At 39.4% G+C, this 22,189-nt stretch overlaps 1 protein-coding gene across 5 annotated transcripts in view; it reads left to right on the top strand.

Moving 5' to 3' along the window:
* DOCK8 (dedicator of cytokinesis 8) overlaps positions 1-22,189 on the top strand; it is a 223,141-nt gene that overhangs the window by 173,882 nt on the left and 27,070 nt on the right. For all 5 annotated transcript variants that reach the window (XR_009691133.1, XM_061132657.1, XM_061132660.1 and 2 more), the window contains 11 exons: positions 2,476-2,645; positions 6,207-6,349; positions 8,334-8,516; positions 8,853-8,985; positions 9,914-10,001; positions 13,756-13,852; positions 15,494-15,628; positions 16,618-16,770; positions 17,818-17,976; positions 18,596-18,696; positions 19,456-19,648. Coding sequence is in view for 4 of the 5 variants with exons in the window: in XM_061132657.1 (XP_060988640.1) it covers positions 2,476-2,645; positions 6,207-6,349; positions 8,334-8,516; positions 8,853-8,985; positions 9,914-10,001; positions 13,756-13,852; positions 15,494-15,628; positions 16,618-16,770; positions 17,818-17,976; positions 18,596-18,696; positions 19,456-19,648 (1,555 nt within the window). In the remaining variant the exon portion in view is untranslated. The remainder of the gene's footprint in view (positions 1-2,475; positions 2,646-6,206; positions 6,350-8,333; positions 8,517-8,852; positions 8,986-9,913; positions 10,002-13,755; positions 13,853-15,493; positions 15,629-16,617; positions 16,771-17,817; positions 17,977-18,595; positions 18,697-19,455; positions 19,649-22,189) is intronic.

Raw genomic sequence — 22,189 nt, 5'->3', positions numbered from 1 at the left:
ACAAGAAAATGAAATAAGAGGCATCCATATTGGAAAGGAAGAAGTAAAGCTGTCTCTGTTCACAGGTGACATGATTTGTTTATAGAAAATCCTAATGTTCCCACTTAAAAAAAGCTATTAAAGGTAATAAATGAGTTTAGCAAGGTTGCAGGATACAAGATCAATATACAAAAATTAATTGTATTTCTATACTCCTTCCATGAACAATATAAAAATTTTAAAAATATTCCACTTAAAGTAGCATCAAAAGAATAAAATTCTTAGGAATAAGTTTAGCAGAAGAAGTTTAAGACTTGTTCACTGAAAACTGCAAAACACTTTAGAAAGAAATAGATCTAAATAAATGGAGAGACATGACATATTCATGGATCATAAAATTTAACATTGTTAAGATGGCAGTACTCTCCAAATTGATGTACAAATTCAGTACAATTCCTCTCAACATTCCAGCTGGTCCTTACAGAAATTGACGAGCTGATACTAAAATGCATTTGAAAATTCAAGGGACTCCAATATAACCAAAACAATCTTGAAAAAAAAGAATGAAATTGGAGAACTCACACCTTCCACTTCAAAACTTGATACAAAGCAAAATTAGTCAAGACTCTGTGGTTCTGATCTGAAGATAGATGTATAAATTAATGAAATTAAATTGAGTCTAGAAATGAATCCTTACATTTATAGTCAAATGATTTTTCAATGAGAGTGCAAAACAATCAGTGGTTTCATAGTGTTTTCAAGAGACGTTGCTGGAAAAACTGGATATCCACATTCAAAAGAAGGAAATTGGACCCCTATCTCACACCATATACAAAAGTTAAAGTGTTTCAAAGACCTAAATCTAAGTGTTAAAACCATAAAACTCTTAGATGAAATCATAAGGGTAATCTTCAAGAAATTTGATTAGGTAGTGGTTTCTTAGATCTAACATCAAAAATAAACCCAGCAAAAGAGAAAAAGAGGTAAGTTAGACTCCATTAAAATTAAAACTTCTGTCCTTTAGAGGACATCATTAAGAAAGTAAAAAGACAGCAAGCAGAATAGGAGAAAATATTTGCAAATCGTTGATCTAATAAGGGATTTGTATCTAAAATGTATTTTTTATGTCTTATAGCTCAATAATAAAAGAGCAAATAACTCAATTTTTTAAAGAGCAAAGGATCAGAACAGACATTTTTCTAATGAAAATATGACCAATAAGCCCATTAAAAGGTTTTCAACATAATTATCCATCAGGGAAATGTATATCAAAATCAGTTAAATACTCCTCTGTCTTTGTTCCTTTGGGCTGCTCTAACGAAAATATCTTAGATTATGTGGCTTATAAACCACAGAAATTTATTTTTCACAGTTCTGGAGACTGAAAAGTTCAAAGTCAAGGAGCTGACAGATTTAGTGTCTGGAGAGGACTCACTCCCTAGTTCACAGATGGGCATCTTCTTGCTGTGTTCCCCTGTGGCAGAAAGGGGCAAGTGAGCTCTCTGCAGTCTCTTCTATAAAGGCACTAATCCCATTCATGAGGGCTCTGATGTCATGACCTAAAGCACCCCCCAAAGGCCCCACCTCTAAACACTATCACATAAAGGATTAGGTTTCAATATATGAATTTGAGGGGAGCAGATCACAGTCAATTCATAGCACCTGGCTATAATACAGAAGACAGATAATAACAAATGTCGGCAAAGAGAAGATAGAACTGCTGGTGGGAATGTAAAATGATGTAGTTCCTCTAAAGATTAAATATAGAGTTGCCATATGATCCAATAATTCTACCCTGTGGTAGATGTCTAAGAGAAATAAAAACCTATACCTACATAAAAACTTATACAAATACTCACAGCAGTGTTCATAATTCATCATAGCCAAAAAGTAGAAACAACCCAAATGTCCATCAGTTGATGAATACATAAATAAAATGTAGCTCAGCTGGTAAAGAATCCACCTGCAATGCAGGAGACCCTGGTTCGATTCCTGGGTTGGGACGATCCACTGGAGAAGGGATAGGCTACCTGCTCCAGTATTCATGGGCTTCCCTGGTGACTCAGATGACAAAGAATATGGCTGCAATGCAGAATACCTGGGTTTGATCCCTGAGTTGGGAAGATCACCTGGAACCAGGAACGGCTACCCACTCCGGTATTCTGGTCTGGAGAATTCCAGTGGACTGTATAGTCCATGGGGTCACAAAGAGTTGGACTTGATTGACTTTCCCTTTCACCAAATAAAATGTGGTAGGTCTATATGGTGGAATACTATTCAGTGATAAAAAGGGGTGAAGTACTGCTTCTACAACATGATGAACTTTAAACATTGTGCTAACAGCAGAGCCAGGACTAGACCACAAGCAGCTGGTCTCTGGATTCTGTACACCTCTACCCTACTTTGCTTGGTTTTCATATCATCACCTCATTGTTTAGGAGCATTCTGGTCCACCTTGCTTCACTATAGCCTTGGCTTTTTGTGTTGTGCAAACAGGATCAGCAAAGTACAAAGGAAAGCTGTCAGTGCCATCCACAGCCTGCTGAGTTCTCACGACCTGGACCCGCGTTGTGTTAAGCCAGAGGTGAAGGTCAAGGTCGCTGCCCTCTACCTGCCTTTGGTTGGTATCATTCTGGATGCTTTGCCGCAGCTCTATGACTTTACAGGTAATGATGCCTTCTGTTTCCTTCTTTGGATTGATGGGGGTTCCTGCCAGATTCACCACTGAAATGAGGTTTCCATTGCTGGCTCCAGTGCTAATATGCTAGTGGGAGCCATTCCCACTACCACTGCTCTCCAAACCTTTTTAAACATAGGCCCTGCTAAGTGTATTTTTTAAGCCACATGTATAGGCTGCTGTCTATGGGGTTGCAGAGTCGGACACGACTGAAGCGACTTAGCAGCAGCATGGATTTTTTTTAATTGTTGCTCACTCATTCATTCATTGGTCTGTTGGTACATGAACACTGAAGACTGTACACCACAAAGGATGACAAAATAACAGAATTACTCCTTTTGGTGATCTTTGGTCTGATGTCTTGAAATAAAGTGTTCCTTCTCTTTTATTTTATGAGCACTTAAGAAAAGAAGCAGACTCAAGTGAGTCTAAACATTTGTACCATGCAAAAAAAAATATATATATATATATCATGTTGTCTGACACTATTAGGAAACGCTGCTATCGCAGAGGAATTTTGCCTTTGGCACTAAAAAGCTCATAAAGGTTGGAATTCAGTATCTCCCACTTGGCCACCAGAGGAAAGCATCAGTTGTTAAAAGGCACCTCCTGAGTTTATTTGCATTTTACAGTGTGGATTAGGGAATGTAGACAAACAAAACTACACTCACTCAAAAAGAACATCTTATCTGAGACCTGAGAAAGACAATCCCATCTGCCTGTCCTCCCCCTAACACACACACACACACACACACACACACACACACACACACACAATGCTGACTTCAGGGTGCTTTTTGCTTTTCCCTCAGCGAAGGGAAGTTCTTAGAAATTACTGTGCTATTCTTCTAACTGAAGAATGCTTAAGTCTAAAATCCTTGTAAGGAATCATGTAAGGAATGTAAGGAATCATGCTTGGAACCATAGAACTATCATGTTTTCCTGCTTCCTCCGAAAGCAAAATGTCCTGTGTGACAGTTATTTCTAAACTCCTTGTGGTGACAATCATTCAGCTCATAAAATGAGGGGGGAAATGGGCAAGGAAGTGATGGAAGCTATCTTAGCCCACCAGATGAGCGGGCTGCCGGGTAAGATGCACAGAGCTTCCTGTAGCAGTGCCTGAGTAAAGGGCAAACAGAAGATAGCTGTCTTCAGAATTTAAAGGTGCAGTTCAGAGCATGGCTTTGCAGATCCCTTGTAGAATTTTGCATGGACATTTCAAGACAGTTTCATTTGAGGATCTGTTATTTGTTTGTTCCCAAAGCAAGGAATCACATTAACACACATTATCCAAAGTTTCATTGTTGATTAAAATTTTCCACATCAGTCACTTTGGATCATAACGTTTTAACACTTGTTTGTTTGCTTTTTTTGGTTCGAAGTGCATATGAAAGTTATGCTTACTCTATATTGTGGTCTATTAAGCGTACAGTAGCATTATATCTTTTTAAAGTACAAGCCTTATTTTTTTGTTTTTTTCAAACAGTTATTTAATTGAAGGAAAATTGCTTCACGATATTGTGCTGGCCTCTGCCATATAGCAACATGAATCAGCCATAGGTATACATATGTCCCCTCCCTTTTAACCTCCCTCCCACCTCCTGCCCCTTCCCACCCTTCTAGAGCACTTGGTCTTTTAAATCTCAATGATTTCTTTATGTATGCACTGAACTTTATAGTCATGATGTAGCTAACAAGTGGGAAAACAATGTAATATTCTACTATTAAAGATAATATAGTATATTTATTAGATATGAAGTCTTTTGATTGATGAACTAAGAGTATAATATTAAAAAAAAATACAACAGAATTCAAATCCCAGCCCATGTATTACTATATGTGACCTTTGGAAATTTCCTCAACCTTTTAATGCCTTCCCTTCCTTTCCTCGGCTGTAAAAACGTGATAATGATGTCTATATCTTAGGGTTGTGATAAAGAAGAAATGAGAGAACTTCTATGAAAGCATCTTGGCAGCAAATGTTTCTATCCTTCTCTCCTCTCTTTTTCTTGTAACCATGAGCCTATGCACATTTAGTAAAAATGAGAATGTATCCTCAAGGTAATCCTGATAATGTTATCAGGTCTTGAATAATTGCCACATGCTTTTCATTTCACTGTGTGCTTAAAAATTCTATTGACTTAAGAACAATAGTGAATTATTATTTTTTTTAAAATTGAGTTCTGTTTTTACAAGTTTGGCAGGTGAAAATCTGTTCACATGGCTATTTTTCTGAAAAATTGAAAGTCAAAAAACTATAATGTTGACAAGTCTATAAAATTATGAGTTTTTAATGTATCAGTCATACATGTTTTAACACATTTTCCTTAAAACTACTTAAACAAATACTTTCTATGTGTAATTGATCATGATCTTAAAAATAAACCTTTTAAATTGTGGGTCCCTATTTTGTTTGCACACAACTAAGCGACTGAACTGAACTGATACCTATGTATAAATATAAATATATTATTTGAGTATAATAAATTAACACTTATTTCAGACATTCAAAATCTAATAAATTATTGCTGAATTTGTAATAATGGCTTACTACTCTATAAGGTACTTATTTAATTCTGTAATTTTATATTCCTATTTGGCCATTATTTGAAATATATAAATGAAGTAAAAATACCATATTATAGAAAAGTATTATGAAAGCTTTGAAATTTTTTGTTTTCACAGTTTGAAAAGTTAATTTCTAGCCTAATCTTGTGCTGCACATTTTGTCTCTTTTATTAGACTGCCTGCTTTTCACTATAGATGGTAACAGATAAATAGTGCTAAATGTCAGGTTTAAAATTACTATGCTGAAATCCCTCTACTACTAAGCATATTCCCAGAGAAAACTGTAATTCAAAAAGATACATGCACCCTAATGTTCATAGCGGCACTATTTACAATAGCCAGGACATGGAAGCAACCTAGATGTCCATCAGTAGAGGAATGGATAAAGAAGATGTAGTACATATATAAATGGAATATTACTTCACCATAAAAAGGAATGAAATTGAGTCATTTGTAGAGATGTAGATGAGCCTAGAGACTGTCATACAGAGTGAATTAAGTCAGAAAGAGAAAAACAAATATTGTATGTTAACACATATATGTGGGATCTAGAAAAAATGGTATAATTGATCCTATTTGAAGGCAGAAATAGAGACACAGACATAGGGAACAGATGTATGGGTACCAAGTGAGAAAAGGAGGGGTAAACTTTTTACTGTCTCCATAGTTTTGCCTTTCCAGATGGACTTCTTTCACTTAGTAATATGCATTTAAGTTTCCTCCATGATTTTTCATGGCTTAATAGCTCATTTCTTTTTAGCACTGAATAATATTTTATTGTCTGAATGTGCCACATTTTTTATCCATTCACCTATTGAAGAACATCTTGGTTACTTCCAAGTTGTAGCAATTATGAATGAAGCTGCTGTAAGCATCTGTGTGCAGATTTTTATGTGGACATCAGTTTTCAACTCCTTTGGGTAAATACCAGGAAGCATGATTCCTGGATCATGTAGTAAGATCAATACTATTTTAATTGCAGCTGCAGAAGCTCGAGGTGGAAAAAATCGTGCCAATGGCTCAGATGAAGAACAAGAAGGGACCAGTGCAATTAATCAGAATGTGGCATTGGCTATAGCTGGAAATTTTAATTTGAAGACAAGTGGAACAATGTTGTCTTCCCTGGTATGTTGGTCCACATTTCTCCTGTTTATTTTTCATTTTGTGTCTTTTCCCATGTATTAATGGATCATGTTCCTAAATTCACCTACCAGAACCCAGGATAGAGCAGGCAATGAGATTTCTGCCTTGTTGTTCAATGCTGGAAGAAATCGTGTGAGGCTAGCAGTTGAGAAGGACAGTGATACAGGTGAGGTAACACAGAGTCAGACAGGATTCTGACAACAGCAAGAGACCCACAGAACAAATTCAGGCAATTTCAGTAGTGTTAAGTTCAGGGTTTGGACAACCAAAAAAGGTGAACTTGGAGAATCTGAGATATTGCAAAGGAGATCAAACCAAGGAGCCCTCAGGCAGGAGGCTTGCACTCTGTGGGATCTGCCTCTCTTCCTTGCTGAGCTCAGACAATCCCTTTGCCAAGACAGAGCTGCATTCTCCAGCTTAATTTAAGTTTGCATTTCAGTGTAGCATTCACATCTGCAGAGGATTCAACCCAGTTCTTTCCTGGGAAGACAACCTCTCAACCAAAATTCTGCTTTACTGAATTCTCTTCCCTCTAGCACTCCCCTGTTCCCCCACACACAACCCCCCCCCTCCCCCAAACACACACCCATAAGAGTTGAAGAACAGGAAGTGAAAAAGAGAAAAGATATGGAGAGTTGGCATTACTCATCCTGCAGCTTAACAAATATGATGTGCTCTATGACCTCCTCTACCTTTCTGATATCCATCTTACCAAAATTGGGTGCTTCGGGTAGTATGTGCCTTTTACATTCTGGTTTGTCTCCAACTCAAAAGAGAAACTCAAAAGTCCAAGGTTCACCTCATAGAAGATATTTCCTATGAAGTTATAATACATTTAGAAATATTACTTCTTCTTGTGGTCATACTCAGAAAAACTAAAGTTAAAGCAACTTCGTAAGCCCTATCCTCCCCATTCAAACCTACCATTCCCCTCACATGTGAACTAACACCTCTCTGCAGCTTCACTCCTACATTCCATTGGATATTAGCTACGCCACGTGAATCGCGTGTTGTCCTTTGTGTTGTTTGGATGAGTGACAGAAAGTGTGCTCAGCACGCTAAAATGAACACTTGTGGCCAAAGCCTGAGAGCAAATAGCCTGAGCCCCCACACCCTGTCCCCAGGAAAACATAAATTGTGGTTGAAGTACTGTTCTAAGGGACTCCTCTGAATTATGTATTTGATTCATTTGCTGAGCAGTTCATGACCCTTATACTTTGGACTCTGACAAAGAAATCTTGAACAGTTAGGGTATTTTGGGAACCAAGCCAGGGTAGTTATCTGCTATAAGTCCAACCCTGCAGTCTCCGGTGTGAAGGAGATATACTTGATCTTAGCAGCGTGGAAGCCCTTGTGGATTACTGAGATTGGGTGGGGAGAGGGCATGGCCAAGGTCCGGGGCAGACCACCAGACCACACTGCTCCTGAAACAGACTGCTGCTGCTGCTACTGCGTCGCTTCAGTCGTATCTGACTCTGTGCGACCCCATAGACGGCAGCCCACCAGGCTCCCCCGTCCCTGGGATTCTCCAGGCAAGAACACTGGAGTGGGTTGCCATTTCCTTCTCCAATGCATGAAAGTGAAAAGTGAAAGTGAATTCACTCAGTCGTGTCGGACTCTTCCTCATGGATTGCAGCCTACCAGGCTCCTCTGTCCATGGGATTTTCCAGGCAAGAGTACTGGAGTGGGTTGCCCTTGCCTTCCCCGGCTCCTGAAACAGAAGGGTGTCCACAGTTACATGGCTGAAAGCCTGGTTAGAATACTGCCCCGGACCAGCCCCTTTTCCCAGCAGCCCAGCTCAAAGAACACAGCTTCCACTGCCAGGAGAATGCAGAGTTCCCCTAAACAGACCCCCCAGCCCAGGAAGAAGTACAGACACTGTGTCCTAAGAAATCAACATTCCTTTCATTATGTCTGCTGCTCAACCTCTTCCCTTGCATCCATCTCCCAATCTGCCTCCTTCCAGCCCTACAAGCAGTACAACATGCTGAATGCTGACACGACCCGAAACCTCATGATCTGCTTCCTGTGGATCATGAAAAATGCTGACCAGAGCCTCCTTAGGAAGTGGATTGCCGACCTGCCATCCATGCAGCTAAACAGGATTTTAGATCTCCTTTTCATCTGTGTCTCATGTTTTGAATACAAGGTATCTCTCAAGTTCTGTCTTTTCACCGTTCCCCCTCTGTTTGGGCAATGGCAGCATCCTTAATTTTGTCTTATTTCTGTATTAAAGTCTATAACCTATTTGCATATCTGTAACCTATCTGGATATGATAATTCCACCGGGAAAGGATCTCTGTCTTCTTCAGAGAGAATGTCATTTCCGTTGACAGAATTTCAGCCAGAGGATCCCCCAGAACAGGGTGTCTGTAGCATATGTCCAAACTGGCTGATGTCACCATGGGGTGTTCTGTCTTTAGGATTCTCCCCATGAACAGAGAGCTCTCCAAACTTAATGTCCTCCTGCCTCTGTCCTGTCCAGGGAAAACAGAGTTCTGACAAAGTCAGTACCCAAGTTCTGCAGAAGTCGAGGGATGTCAAGGCCAGGCTGGAAGAGGCTTTGCTCCGTGGGGAAGGGGCTCGAGGGGAGATGATGCGGCGCTGCCGGACTCCAGGTGTGTTGGGTCAGCCCTTCCCTGCCCTCCGTCAGCAGAGTTTGGTACCCTTCATGGGAAGGAGCGTCCTCCCAACATGATGAGTAGACACCATCACTTTCTTAACAGGTTGTGGTAATAGAGACAAGCAGATTCTGGGATTAGGCGCACGATATATGTGACGTTGGCCGCATTTCTCTAAGGGAAAGCTCCTTTCCTGAGGTCACAGGAGCCCTGAAAATGTGCTCAGATGGCATCTTCTGTTTAAAACTTACTGGTGGTAAAAGGTCCCATCCAAGAATATGAGTCATGGGATGATGAATGGTGTCTCCCTCACTTCTCCCTGGGATATTTGAAGAGTCTATGTAGATAGTCCTACTGGATAGTTCTGGTTCCAAGATCATTTCCCCAAGTCATGCAGGGTTTACTAGGATGGATCCAGTCCCCTCCTGCAGTGGTTTTAGAGGGTCCCACCCCACAGTCTAAGAGTGATCTCCAAAAGGCTGAGTTCTCTTTAGGGCATATCAGCCTTATCCATTGTGCTCAAGGAAAACAAAGTGATGGTTCCTGCTCTTCAGTGGGATACGGGGGCAGGGAACTTGGAAGGAGCTGAGCTTCTCAGGGGTGGTTGGGCACCCTTTTTCAACACCAGCACTCTTCATAAATAAATAATTTGGGGAGAAACCCTGATTTCACTGCAACCCTGTGTCCATGGGAGATGTGCTTGCCGACACTCCAGAAAGGCTTCTGAGGTCTAGCCTGTCAATCAAAGAGCAGACTAACCCACCCCAGACTTGGTTGTGGGTTTGGCCTCCCACCAGCACCAGCATGGATTCTAATTATCTGGAGAAACAGCTCTGAGTCCCCTCCATTGAGCTTATTACAGAACTTCTGGTTATCTTGCTACTACTGCTAATCAAATTCCTGTTGTGCGTTTCTTAACTCCTAGGGAATGACCGATTTCCAGGCCTAAATGAAAATTTGAGATGGAGGAAAGAGCAGACACATTGGCGGCAAGCTAATGAGAAGCTAGATAAGTAAGTCACTCAGTAACTTTGTGCCACTTTTACCTAAAGTTCAAAATGATTTTTCCCAGGCTACTTGTGTTACTGAAACAACTACATCCTTCCAAGGATAGGGAAATGAAACATCATTATCTGTATACATTTAGTTCATCCAGGGTTCCAGGATAATCAATGGTATAAAGATGATTATAAAGAAATGATGGTATAAAGAAATTATGATTTCCAGCTCTTAAACATTTATCCCGTTAATAAGCATTTAAAGAAAACTAATGTTTAGCAATCTCAGCTAGCTTAACAAAGGCTGCTGATAAGGCAGGACAGGGTACCCAGGAACACATCATTTCAATCCATATTTCCACTCCAGAAATGTGTACAAAGATATATATTCAGGGATATTTATGTCAGCATTACATAAAATTGTAAAAAAAAATTATTGTTTAGTCACTAAGTCTTGTTCAACTCTTTGCAACCACATGGACTGTAGCCTGCCAGGTTCCTCTGTCCATGGGATTTCCCAGGCAAGAATACTGCAGTGGGTTGCTGTTTCCTTCTCCAGGGGATCTTCCCGAGCCAGAGATAGAACCCAAGTCTCTTGTGTCTCCCAGGTCTCAATGTGCCTGCATTGGCAGGCAGATTCTTCATTGCTGAGCCACCAGGGAAGCCCCACACAAAATTGAAACATTCTAAATGCTAAAAAATAGGGAAATAGATAATGAAATATTAGGTTGGCATTTAAATGTTTCCAAATCATTTTAATGATATGGGAAATGCTTATCATTCAATGTTAAGTGAACAAAGCAGAGTAGACATTTGTTTTTAGTATATAATTTTAAATCTCTACACATAGTAGATATATTTTTAAAAGACTGGAAGGAAATTTACCAAAACATGAACCATGATTTTCTTTGTGTTGAGAATGTTTGTGAAGGATATTTTCCTTTTTGTGCTTTTCTGTATTTCCTACAATGAATGTGTATTATGATATATTATTATCAGAAAGTAATGCTAAAGTAAAAGAAGAAAAACCTGCTTGGATTGCAATATATGCTATATCCGTATTGCAATATAAGCAACAATTTGGACCTACGAGGGCTAAAGCTAAATTGTTTGAATAGATAGTACATATTAATATCTGCTGTTCCTCTTAGCAAGAGGTAGCCTAAAGAATCCTGGGGTTCACTGGCAAAACATTATGTGGCCTAAGACAGCCCCTCCCCACACGCATACACTTGACAAGGCATAGGTAGGGTATTCCCATGGTATATAAAACATCCGTTATAAGGAGGGGTGGGGGATGAGGTGGGCTTCAGTAGCAGTGTTTTTTTAATAAATAAATATGTTGCTATCTTTGTTGTTATCACAAGAATGGATCATTCTCGTTCATTTATGGGACTTTTTGGAGTCAAGTTATTTTAAAACGTTAAGGAGATAAATATTTTTATTATATGTGTTACTTGTATAGCCCAGTTGTTGCTCTTAGGAATCATATCCGTTTGCTTTGGGTATTTTGTGCTTGTTCTAAATTCCTTGAACTAATTTATAAACGATTGATTCTGAGAGTCTACAAGTTTTAATTTAGGCATTGAACCACAAGCTACCCCTCCCCCCACACACACACAAATTAAAGAACTGTTGCATGTAGTTAGTTACCACAGAACTGCTTAGGCAGTCAGGCCATCTACTCCATGAGATTAAAAGAAGAGCCAAACAGAAAGCATGACTGCCTGGGCTTTGTAAGTGGATGTCTGGGGAAACCTTTCCCTTTTGTCACAGGAACAAGATGGTACTGAGGCTTTCCATACAGGGCACACCAGACCCCTCCAGGTCAAGTCAGCCCTGAGCTACGTGTCGGGCTGCGTGTTACCAGAGGTAACGATTCACTTCTGATCATCTTCATGGGTGATTTTTTTACAAGAGAAACCATAGTAAAATTGTAACCATGCAAGTTAGCTGTTTGGAAAACTTTTGTAATTTTAGCAGTGGTGTCTTTCACCTTCTTTTAGATCACTTTTCAATTATTTTGGCTCTGTTTCTTTTAGAGCAGTCATTTTCAACCCAGCTGTACACTAAAATCGCCTGGGGAGCTTTAATAGCTCCCAGTGCTCAGATGTACCCCAGGCCAGTTAATGCAGGATCTCCAGCAATGGGACCCAGAAAACAGTATGTGGTGAAAGCCCCATTTGATTCTTGTGAAGTCAGATTTGAGAAACATTGTTTCGAAGAAATAGCTGATAGGCTTTTTAAATCCAGATTAGTGGTGATGATGGTTGCACAATATGAGTGTACTTGGGCCCACTTAACTGTACACTTAAAAATGGTTGAAGTGGTAAATTTTATGTTGTGTGTATTTTGCCACAATTAAAAAATTTGGGGGAAAAAAACCCAGATTAGGTCATGCTAGATCTGCACTGTCTAGTACAGTAGCTATGGTAGTACAGTAAGTGAAAATATACATGTCAGATTTTGAACTTAGCACAGGTTAAAGAATGTAAAATATCTCATTAATAAATTTTATTGTGATTGTACATCAGCAATATTTTTGATATATTGGGTTAAATAAAATACATTAACATTAATTTCACCTGTGTGGCTACTGCAAAATAGAAAATGACATGTTTCTGTTAAATAGCTTTGCTCTAAATCTCAACCTACCAGTAAATTAATAAAAAGAAGCTTTTCTGTTTCACTTATTTTACATAAATATTGTCATTTGGAGAATGAGGAAAACATATAGAGCAGCTTGGGACAACAGTGCCTATCCTAGGCATGAAAACATTTAAAACATAGGAAGTGTCCATTCTGAGTCCTTGATGGTACATAAGCAACAGCAGTGCCCCCATTATTGGATGAAGGGACTCAAGTGCAGCTAAGTGATGATCTTGGCCCAAGACTTTTGAGCTCATATCAGGATGCCCCAGCCCCTATGGCAACAGTTTAGCCACTGGGACATCTTGAGAAAGTCAATTTTTCACACTTCCCTTTCCTGGCCACTAAATTTGAAGATACAAAATCTCTCTTTCCAGCTTCACTTGAAATTTATGAGAATGGATGAATTAATGCATAAAATGCTCTGATTCCTTAAAACAAGAACCTAATAGAAAAGCAGCACTAGGTAATTTCCCGTTCCCTAGGGGGTAATAGCCACTGACATCTAGCAGGAAGTTAGATGGTGTGCCCGACAGGAATGCAGCCTTGCTTCCCATTGGAAAAGGACAGAAGGCCCATACTTGACTGTGCAACCCCAAAGCAGTCTTTGGAAAGTCAAGACAGTGACTCTTCCCTGATCACTTCTAAAACATCATCCTTTCCTAATCCAACAGCATCGTGATTAGCCAAATTCACGTCAAACCCAGTCTCACTTCCTCTAGCTTGTTGCAGAGGCTTCTTGGCTCAGGTTGGGAGATGATTCTCATGGGTGAAATGCAAGAATGACCCTCAAGCTTTAAGCAACAATCTGATTGGCTGGCCTAATTGCTAGTAATAACCAATAATTGCTTTTCTACCCATTTGTTATTGTTATAATTGTCATCATTATTCATAATAGTGGGGATGAGGATGGCCTGGAGGCTCTACCTAGAAAATCTTTTAACCAGGCTCCAATTACACAAGGTACCTATATTCCTTAGTTGCCAGTGACCAGCTGCTTTGTTTTCACTCATAGACTTACTCTTCAGAAGATTCCTTTATACTTGGCATGTGGATTACCATCATCAGGAAATGACCAGATTTGATGTGCACTTTAATTTGACCTCTTTTTGTTTCTTAGAACAAAGGCAGAGTTAGATCAAGAAGCCTTGATCAGTGGCAATCTGGCTACAGAAGCAAATTTAATCATCCTTGATATGCAGGAAAACATTATCCAGGTGAGGACAACAAACACCTGATCTGTTCAACATGAATATGTCCACTGGAATTTAATAAGAATCCTTTATAGAAAATTGTGAAAAAATAAGTGTGATAGAAAATGCTTTTTGTTTAATGACGTCAGGAAGTTTACTATTTACAATGAAAGTGAGTCATTCAGCTGCGTCCGACTCTTTGTGACCCTGTGTACTGTGCAGTCCTTGGAATTCTCCAGGCCAGAATACTGGAGTGGATAGCCTTTTCCTTCTCCAGGGAATCTTCCTGACCCAGGGATCAAACCCAGGTCTCTAGCATTGTAGGTGGATTCGTTACCAGCTGAGCCACAAGGGAAGCCAGATAGAAGAAGTGAAAGACTATTTACAGTAGTGAAAACTATTTACAATAGCATCCACCTTAGAAATTCCAGAAATACTTAAACACAACATTCTTCTGGGATCACTGACTTGATGTTCACTTGGAAAGAGTTAGGTGCTTGACAGACTGACCCTCAAAGTTAAATCTACTTGAGCGTATGCGAAGATTATAATGTGAGTGTTGGGCTTATAATTCAATACCTGTAATATCTGTGGTAGGTAGGTTTTCGGGGTTTTTTTGCTAGGTCAACCCCATTTGAATTACGGTTGATGTCTATATGGGAGCTAAGATTATGACTGGATGAAGTAAAAAGAATGCAAAGTGTGATTAATGATGTCTGTTAATGAAGAAAAATAATCTGTACCACGAATTTGCCAGTCCTGCTGTAGAAAAGTACTATATCACTGTGAACTTTACAGTAATGCAGTTCACCACACTAATTTCATCTTCTAAGTGAATATTCCCAGAAATTCTCAAGACATCTAAGTGATAACGTTTTTAGTTAACCTCAAAAATGAGTCCTTACATGTTTCCAATGAAAAATCATTTATTAGAATGGATCCAGTATTGTTTCTAGGGCTAGAAAAAGAAATATCGTCAAAACACAGTTGAACCTTAGTAATCCAACTTTTGTCTCTTAAAATGTAATTATTGTATAAAAATAAAGACAAAAAGTATATGGTATCTTTGGTAACTACTTGGTATCAAATACTTGGCATCACATTGATTATATCTTTATATAATACTGCTTTGATTGCTGTCTTCTTAACATTTGTGCTCAAAATGTACTTGCAGTTTTCAAAGACAGTTGGAAATTGTTATTGACATTGGTGGTATTAGTCCTGCTGCAGGTGATAAATAAGCTTCTATTTAGAAAGTCACTGCCACAAGCAGCCCCTGGGAGGCCCACAAGGAAAGCTGTGCCTTGTATACAAGGAAAAAGACCTTTCCAAAAGCTTACCCAGGATGAGGGGGAGGTGTGCCTCATAGCTTGGGTTAGCAGCCCAGAATAAGGTGTAAATCCCAAATCAGTTGGGAGTTTTGGAATAAAGTCATGTGGAAATAGGGCTTCAGCTCTCCTGGTGATGGACTATATGTAGTGTACTTTCTCAAACCCTTAAGATCATAGACCAAAAAAAAAAAAAAAAAAGATCCTAGACCAAGAGATGAAATGTCAGCGTCACTGTATAATTGTGTAATTGCCAAAAGGACCTACTTTTGTCTTCCCCTCTGAGTTCATGGGCATAGCATTGGGATTCATTGATGCTGTTCTTCTCTTCCCCCAGGCAAGCTCGGCTCTGGACTGCAAAGACAGCCTTCTGGGAGGAGTGCTGAGGGTCCTTGTGAATTCTCTGAGCTGTGATCAGAGCACCACATACCTAACTCACTGCTTTGCGACACTCCGTGCTCTCATTGCCAAGGTAAACATGGGATGCTTGTTCTCTTACTCTTAATTAAGAGTTAATATTCTCATCAGTCTAGCTTCACATTTCTTGCTTCAGGGGCACCAAAACCCGCAGACCACCACTGTGTTAAGTGACACTGAGGTAAAAGTCTTAAGTCTTGTTAGGAAGGAAGCAGATACACCAATTCTGTGAGACTCACCAGTGCCTCTCACATTAGAAATGTGGGCCCACTCACTGAACACATGAGAGTGGAAATCAATTGAGCTGATTTGTTTTTCACCTTTTTTTCATTAATATCTTTTCTGAATGAGATTCAGTTCCTCTGTGTGACTCCCATTAGTGAATCTTAACAAAATGTCACATCATAAAATGCCAGAAAGTTTAGAAATAAATTTCTCATAGCCTGAAGAATATAGATTTTCCTAAAGGAAAATGACATATTGCAGATTTCTGTGCTCCCCGCACCCGCCCCCTCCCTTTATTGAAAATCTTGGTTGTTGACCTCTACCTGGTATCTTTTACATTTGGAAAGTGAACTCCTGGGGCTTCCCTGGTGGTCCAGTGGTTAAGACTCTGCATTTTCAGTATTTCAATCCCTGGTTGGGAAACTAAGATCCTACAAGACATGAGGCACAGCCAAAATAAAGTGGACTGTCTCTTCTCTCACGTGTCGGGATCATTTGCTCTTAGTCACCAATAATTTCCAGGGAAACATGGGATAATTCCTTCAGAGCTGTGACTTCACCAGGGAATGCAGCCTGGCTAACCATGCAGATAATTATGTAGCCTTGATCTTAGTAAACAGTTCCTAATTAGATCAAGTCAACTCCATTGCTTTAGTTCATCTTCTGACTCAGGTAACTCACTATCTTTATGGAGCAGTGCATTAACTCTTCTGGGCTTTTTGCTTGTCCAAGCAGACATTTACATATCTCGACAGGCATCTGGTCCAGAAGGGGTATGAGTGTGCCAAGTGATGTCTAATGCCGCTGTGTCTCTCCTAGTTTGGCGACTTGTTGTTTGAGGAGGAAGTGGAGCAGTGTGCAGACTTGTGTCAGCGAGTTCTGCACCACTGCAGCAGCAGCATGGACGTCACCCGCAGCCAGGCCTGCGCCACGCTCTACCTCCTCATGAGGTTCAGCTTTGGAGCCACCAGCGTGAGTGCTCAAGGGGACCCAGAATCAAGAGTCAGTGCAAAGCACTGGTGGCGGAGAAGTGTGCACTATTGCAGTTGACTTCTACCCTGTGTGAAGGGAACAGTTGGACATGTAGATGGATAGCAGCTTTCTTCTGAATTTCCATCTAGAAATAAGTTATTAAGACTGATGAATGCAGTGCTTTCCATCAGTGTGTTTCCGTAAGAAATGAATGGCTATGTGTAGATTCAAGGTTGTCATCTGGGGGTGAAAAATATAACAGAATTTGGACTTTGGAAGAGCTTGTCTTGTTTCCACATTCCGATTGAATGGTACCAGGATGACCTGTGGAAGAGAATTTGAAATGATCACTATCATCTATGTCTAAGTGTTCATTGAAGCTTAGTAGCCTTTGGAATTCAGCCTTATTACGGTGCAGTCTTAGTTGGTCTAGATTTTGGTATGCTCTTTTGGAGTTTACATTTGTGGTCATGTTAATGAGCATGTTCAACTGATATTCAATGATAATTTGGTCCATGGAAGAAAGGCAGGGTCCTCAGAATGTATTAGGTGTAGCTATTGAAAAACCTTTAGGACATTTGTCGGAGCCCCTTGGAATCACCATATTTTTCCATGGGCCTAGAAGGAAAGGAGAAACAGAGTCACTGCCTACCCAGAGTCCAGAAATCTGAGAAATCTTGCCCATGTAGATTCTGCTCCTCTTTGAAGTTTAAATAAAGTTCCGAAAATAGGAATCTTGGCACAAAAGGAGACATTCTGTGACCCAACTGTGTAGGAACCTTTCAGCGTTACTGCACAGAGCTGGCCCAGTCGTCAATGAAAATTTAAAGGGAGCTGACAGATTTATGTCAGAGCAATACACATTTAAACCATTTAAACAACAATATGAATCATGAGCAAAGTACGGCTCACATTTCATTGGGAAAAAAGGAAATGATTGAGCTTGGGTAAAGGAAGCACTAGAGAGTTGTTGTCTGGCTCTACCTCCTCCAATTATCTACTAGCTGACTGCCTCTTGTTTGTTCCACCATTTTTTCCCTGACTTAGAACTTTGCAAGAGTAAAGATGCAAGTAACCATGTCTCTGGCATCTTTGGTGGGAAAAGCACAAGACTTTAATGAGGAGTACCTGAGAAGATCCTTGAGGACAATTCTGGCCTATGCAGAAGAGGACACAGCCATGCAGACCACTCCTTTTCCCATGCAGGTAGACCGAAGAGCATGCTTTGTCTCATATGTGTGTCTGGGATCAGCCAGTTTTAAACCTCTGTGTGTGTGTATACATACATACATATGTATATATACACAAACATACATATATATATGTGCATATATATGTATGTGTATAAGATATATAACATATATTTTATATATAACTTTTATGAAATATAGTTATGTCATAATGTACAGATAATTATGTAAAATATTGTCATATGCATTATATGGAACCTAAGCTGAGGTCCTAAGCTCCCTCCTACTTGTTATAAAAAGCCCTGATGTCCAGAGTACAGTTGAGGGTTTATATGTTACAAAGAACTGAAACTAATTTAACCAAAAAAGTACTGGAGAGGGAAGATAGTATAAGGATTCAGGACTAATACATGGATGTCAAAGGCCAACTCATGTATAGGCCTTGACAGTGCCTGGACCTGCAAAGGTGAAGGTCAAAGAGGATCCAGTCTAGACTTCCCTCCACCTGTGATCTCCCCTATCTTAGCAAAGCCTGCTCATGACTGCCCCTTGGACTCTCGGTGCAATCCTAACTTTTTGTTACCATGGACTACAATGCTAAGGTTTTTTGGGGTATATGCTTTTTTTTCTTCCAGGTGGAAGAACTTCTCTGTAATCTGAATAGCATCTTATATGACACAGTGAAAATGAGGGAATTTCAGGAAGATCCTGAAATGCTTATGGATCTCATGTACAGGTGAACTTTTCTGATGAAATCAAAAGTGTGTTACTTAAAGATCTAGGGTTTGCCACTATGGAGTTTTCGTGAATATAATTATCACAGGAAATATGGGTACACTGATTTGGCTGACAGCCAGAACTGTACTTAGAAATTGGTAGAAAATCATCATTTGGAGGGTGTTGATTCATGTACACGTTTTCAGAAAGAGTTCCCTGATTTAAAGGGAGGCATATATTTTTAACATTATTTTCTACTTACCATAGAATGAGAGAAAAGAACTATCAACTCTTATATGAATTATATCTGAAATTTTTTCCACTTACATTCAGACATGCATGTAAGTTTCATTTAGAAATCATATTTTATTCTGTAGTTTAAATTTTTGCTTTATAATCCTTGTTTTAGGAGGAACTACTTACAAGGACAAAATTGTTATGACATGATGCTATAAGAAGGGTAGTACTTTTCGTCTTCTGTTATTATTTTGAGATAAAGGAAAGTAAAGGAAGAAAAATTACTAGTGCTGCATTCAAATAGACATATTTTAATCAGGTCTTTTCTTCCCCCATAAATCTTTAACTAAATGATAGCATTCTTAGGGTCCTACATACCCTAGACATGAAATAAAAACAGTTGGGCTGAGACATCTTTGCCTTTTCTCTAATTTTCTGAACATGTAGGCAGAACTCTCAAGGGGAAAAAAAGTGTCCATATCCAATAGAAAAACAGTATCGCTAACCAGTTGTCTTTGGAACTTTCTAAACCCATCTTCAGAATTGCCAAGAGTTACCAGGCATCTCCTGATCTGCGGCTGACCTGGCTCCAGAACATGGCAGAGAAACACACCAAGAGGAAGTGCTACACGGAGGCCGCCATGTGCCTGGTGCACGCGGCTGCTTTGGTGGCCGAGTATCTGAGCATGTTGGAGGACCACAGCTACCTGCCCGTGGGCAGCGTCAGCTTTCAGGTGGGGGCAAGTTCGCCTTTTCCTTTGGTGCAGTGGCTCTCATCTGGGGGCATTTGCCAATCTCTGAAAATATTTTTGGTTGTTACATCTTAGGGTGGGAGGGTAGGTACTAGTGGCATTTAATAGGTGTAAGCCAGGGATGCTGCTAAACACCCTACAATGCATAGGACAACTCCCACCACAAAAAGATTATCTGGCCCCCAAATATCAATATTGCCATGGTTGAGAAGACCTGCTTTAGTGTATTATATTTGCCTTTTCTAATTGCTTTACTGTCTTAGGTTTGTTTTTTTTTTAATTATTATTTACAGTAAATATAGATTTGATAGGCATTTTGACATTCCCAAACACTTTCACATCCATGATTTCATTTGACCTTCTCTGTAAACCAGTGAAACAGACAACTAGAGAAGATACTATTATTCCCGCTGCACAGCTAAATTGAGAGAGCAACTTTTCTAAGGTCGTTTAAACTCTTTCTCAAAGACTTGTAATTGGCACAGCATACTGATAAACGTGAAAGTATTTTTTCCAAATATCGGAGAAATTATTCCCCTCTGGGCCCATTCCTTTGATTACACTCCCCAACTCTTTAACATCTTCTTCTCTAGTCTAAAATTGAGAAAAAACCAAACTGACCTGGGAAGGAAAAAAGGGCTGAATCAATACTGTCTTAGGATAAGCTGAATATTACCCATAGTTAGCAATGGGAAATTGTCTGCTAGGTCTGAAAGTTGGTTCAGGTTGCAATGCTCAGTGGTCACTTGGACTGTTTTTGCTGAGTACTTTAAACAGTTTAGAGGAAACAAAAATTTTATGAGTACTTTTAGAGGCCTAATCTGTAGAAATCACCATCCCTGAAACCTGTAACAATATAGTACAGAAAGAGAGCCCTTTTCAGGGCAGACTCACAAAGTCGTTTACTTTACAAGTGTGTGGATTGCTCCTGTTTGAGTTTACAAGACTGATTTTATAAAAGGCTTTATTCTCATTGTTGCTCTTCAACACAGTTTTGTGATGCTGTGTGAACCAGAAAGAGGAGATAATTCAAAGTAGCTTTCCCAGGCTTAGAAAGTAAGACAAAAACTGCTGTTGGCAGAGCCAGGAGTTTCTGATTTCCTGAACACTGTTCACCAGGCAATCTGGGTATTGCCTCATATTATTAATTCATCCTTTCTTATGGTCTTCAATACCAATAATATTTGTCATTTCATTCTCAGCAAATAAATTTTATTCTCAATTCAGAAAGGTTCATTATAAAAAGCAAAAAATTTAATTCTTATCCAAAAAGCATAAAAATATCACACCTGATTTTGAATCACATAATAGTGAAGAAAGGTATAAAAACCAATTTTAGATATATTTGTTTTTTTGCCAAATTTATTTTGACCATTTGATATTAGCAAGGAAAAATATAAGTACTACTCTTTCTGTTCCCAGAAATCTTTGGGCTTACTACTTAATGTGAAATTATATCATCCTTTTGTCTTGTTTCATTAACTAAACTATTGCTTATAAACTTTAATGCCTTTTTCCCATTTACTGTATTTTATTTTATATTTATCACTTAAATATTAATGGCATTTAATTATTGTTTCATGTTTAGTAAGCCTTGCGATTCTTATTTCACCTAGAATTCTATTGCTTATAGTAAGTCATACCAAGGTGAGTAGAATAGTTATTCTAGAAACAACAGAAAAACTCCATGTCATCCCTACATGGGAGCATATAGCTCTATTTTTTCATAGATCTTTATTCACTCATTCATTCTTTTAGGTGATATTTATTGAGCACTTATTTTGTCCTCACGAACTTTACATTCCAGCCAGAGAGTGACATCATATAGCTAATTCTTCCATTTCTTATTCAATTACAATTATGATAACTGCTGTAGTAAAGAGGTACAAGAAACTGTGAGTATTTATCATGTGACCCAGCTTGGAGGCCAGGGAGTGTTCAGAAAGACAAGGACGGGGAAGGGGGAGCAGAAGGAACTGTGAAGAATGAAGTCTTCATAACACACAGAACATGGTGAGAAGAGAAACCAAATTATGTTGATGCTTGTGAACCAAGTCTCCTTTCTCTCAAATGAGGCATAGCAAATCTTTCAGGAAATGTGTGCTTGCACATGACAGAAAACCTAACCCAGACTGACCTAAGGTAAAAATGGAATTTATCAGCTTACATGAGAGAGATGAGTCTGGAGTAGCACCTGCCAAACTGGACCTAGGGGCCCAAACAATGTCATCAGACCTCAGCGTAGTCATCACTTCCAGCCTCTGCTTTCTGTTATGTCAGCTCAGCTTCTTTCTTCACTGGCTTCCCACACTCATTGAGAAATATTTGTTTATATCTCCCTAGGTTCAAGTCCAGGAGAATAGAGAAATGCCCTATTTCCACAAGTTGCAGAGACAGTTCAGTGCATCTGTTGGTTCTGACCAAGTCATACGCTCATCTCTGAGCCAATCATAGTGGCCAGAGACACGGAATGCTATGACTGGCTGGACCAGAGTTGAGGTCCACACCTGGAGTTATGGATGG

This window comes from Dama dama, chromosome 29 (assembly GCF_033118175.1).
Source record: "Dama dama isolate Ldn47 chromosome 29, ASM3311817v1, whole genome shotgun sequence".
Classification (NCBI taxonomy): Eukaryota; Metazoa; Chordata; class Mammalia; order Artiodactyla; family Cervidae; genus Dama; species Dama dama.
Note: the sequence above shows the minus strand (reverse complement) of the source record. Positions and strands in the feature narration are given on the sequence as shown.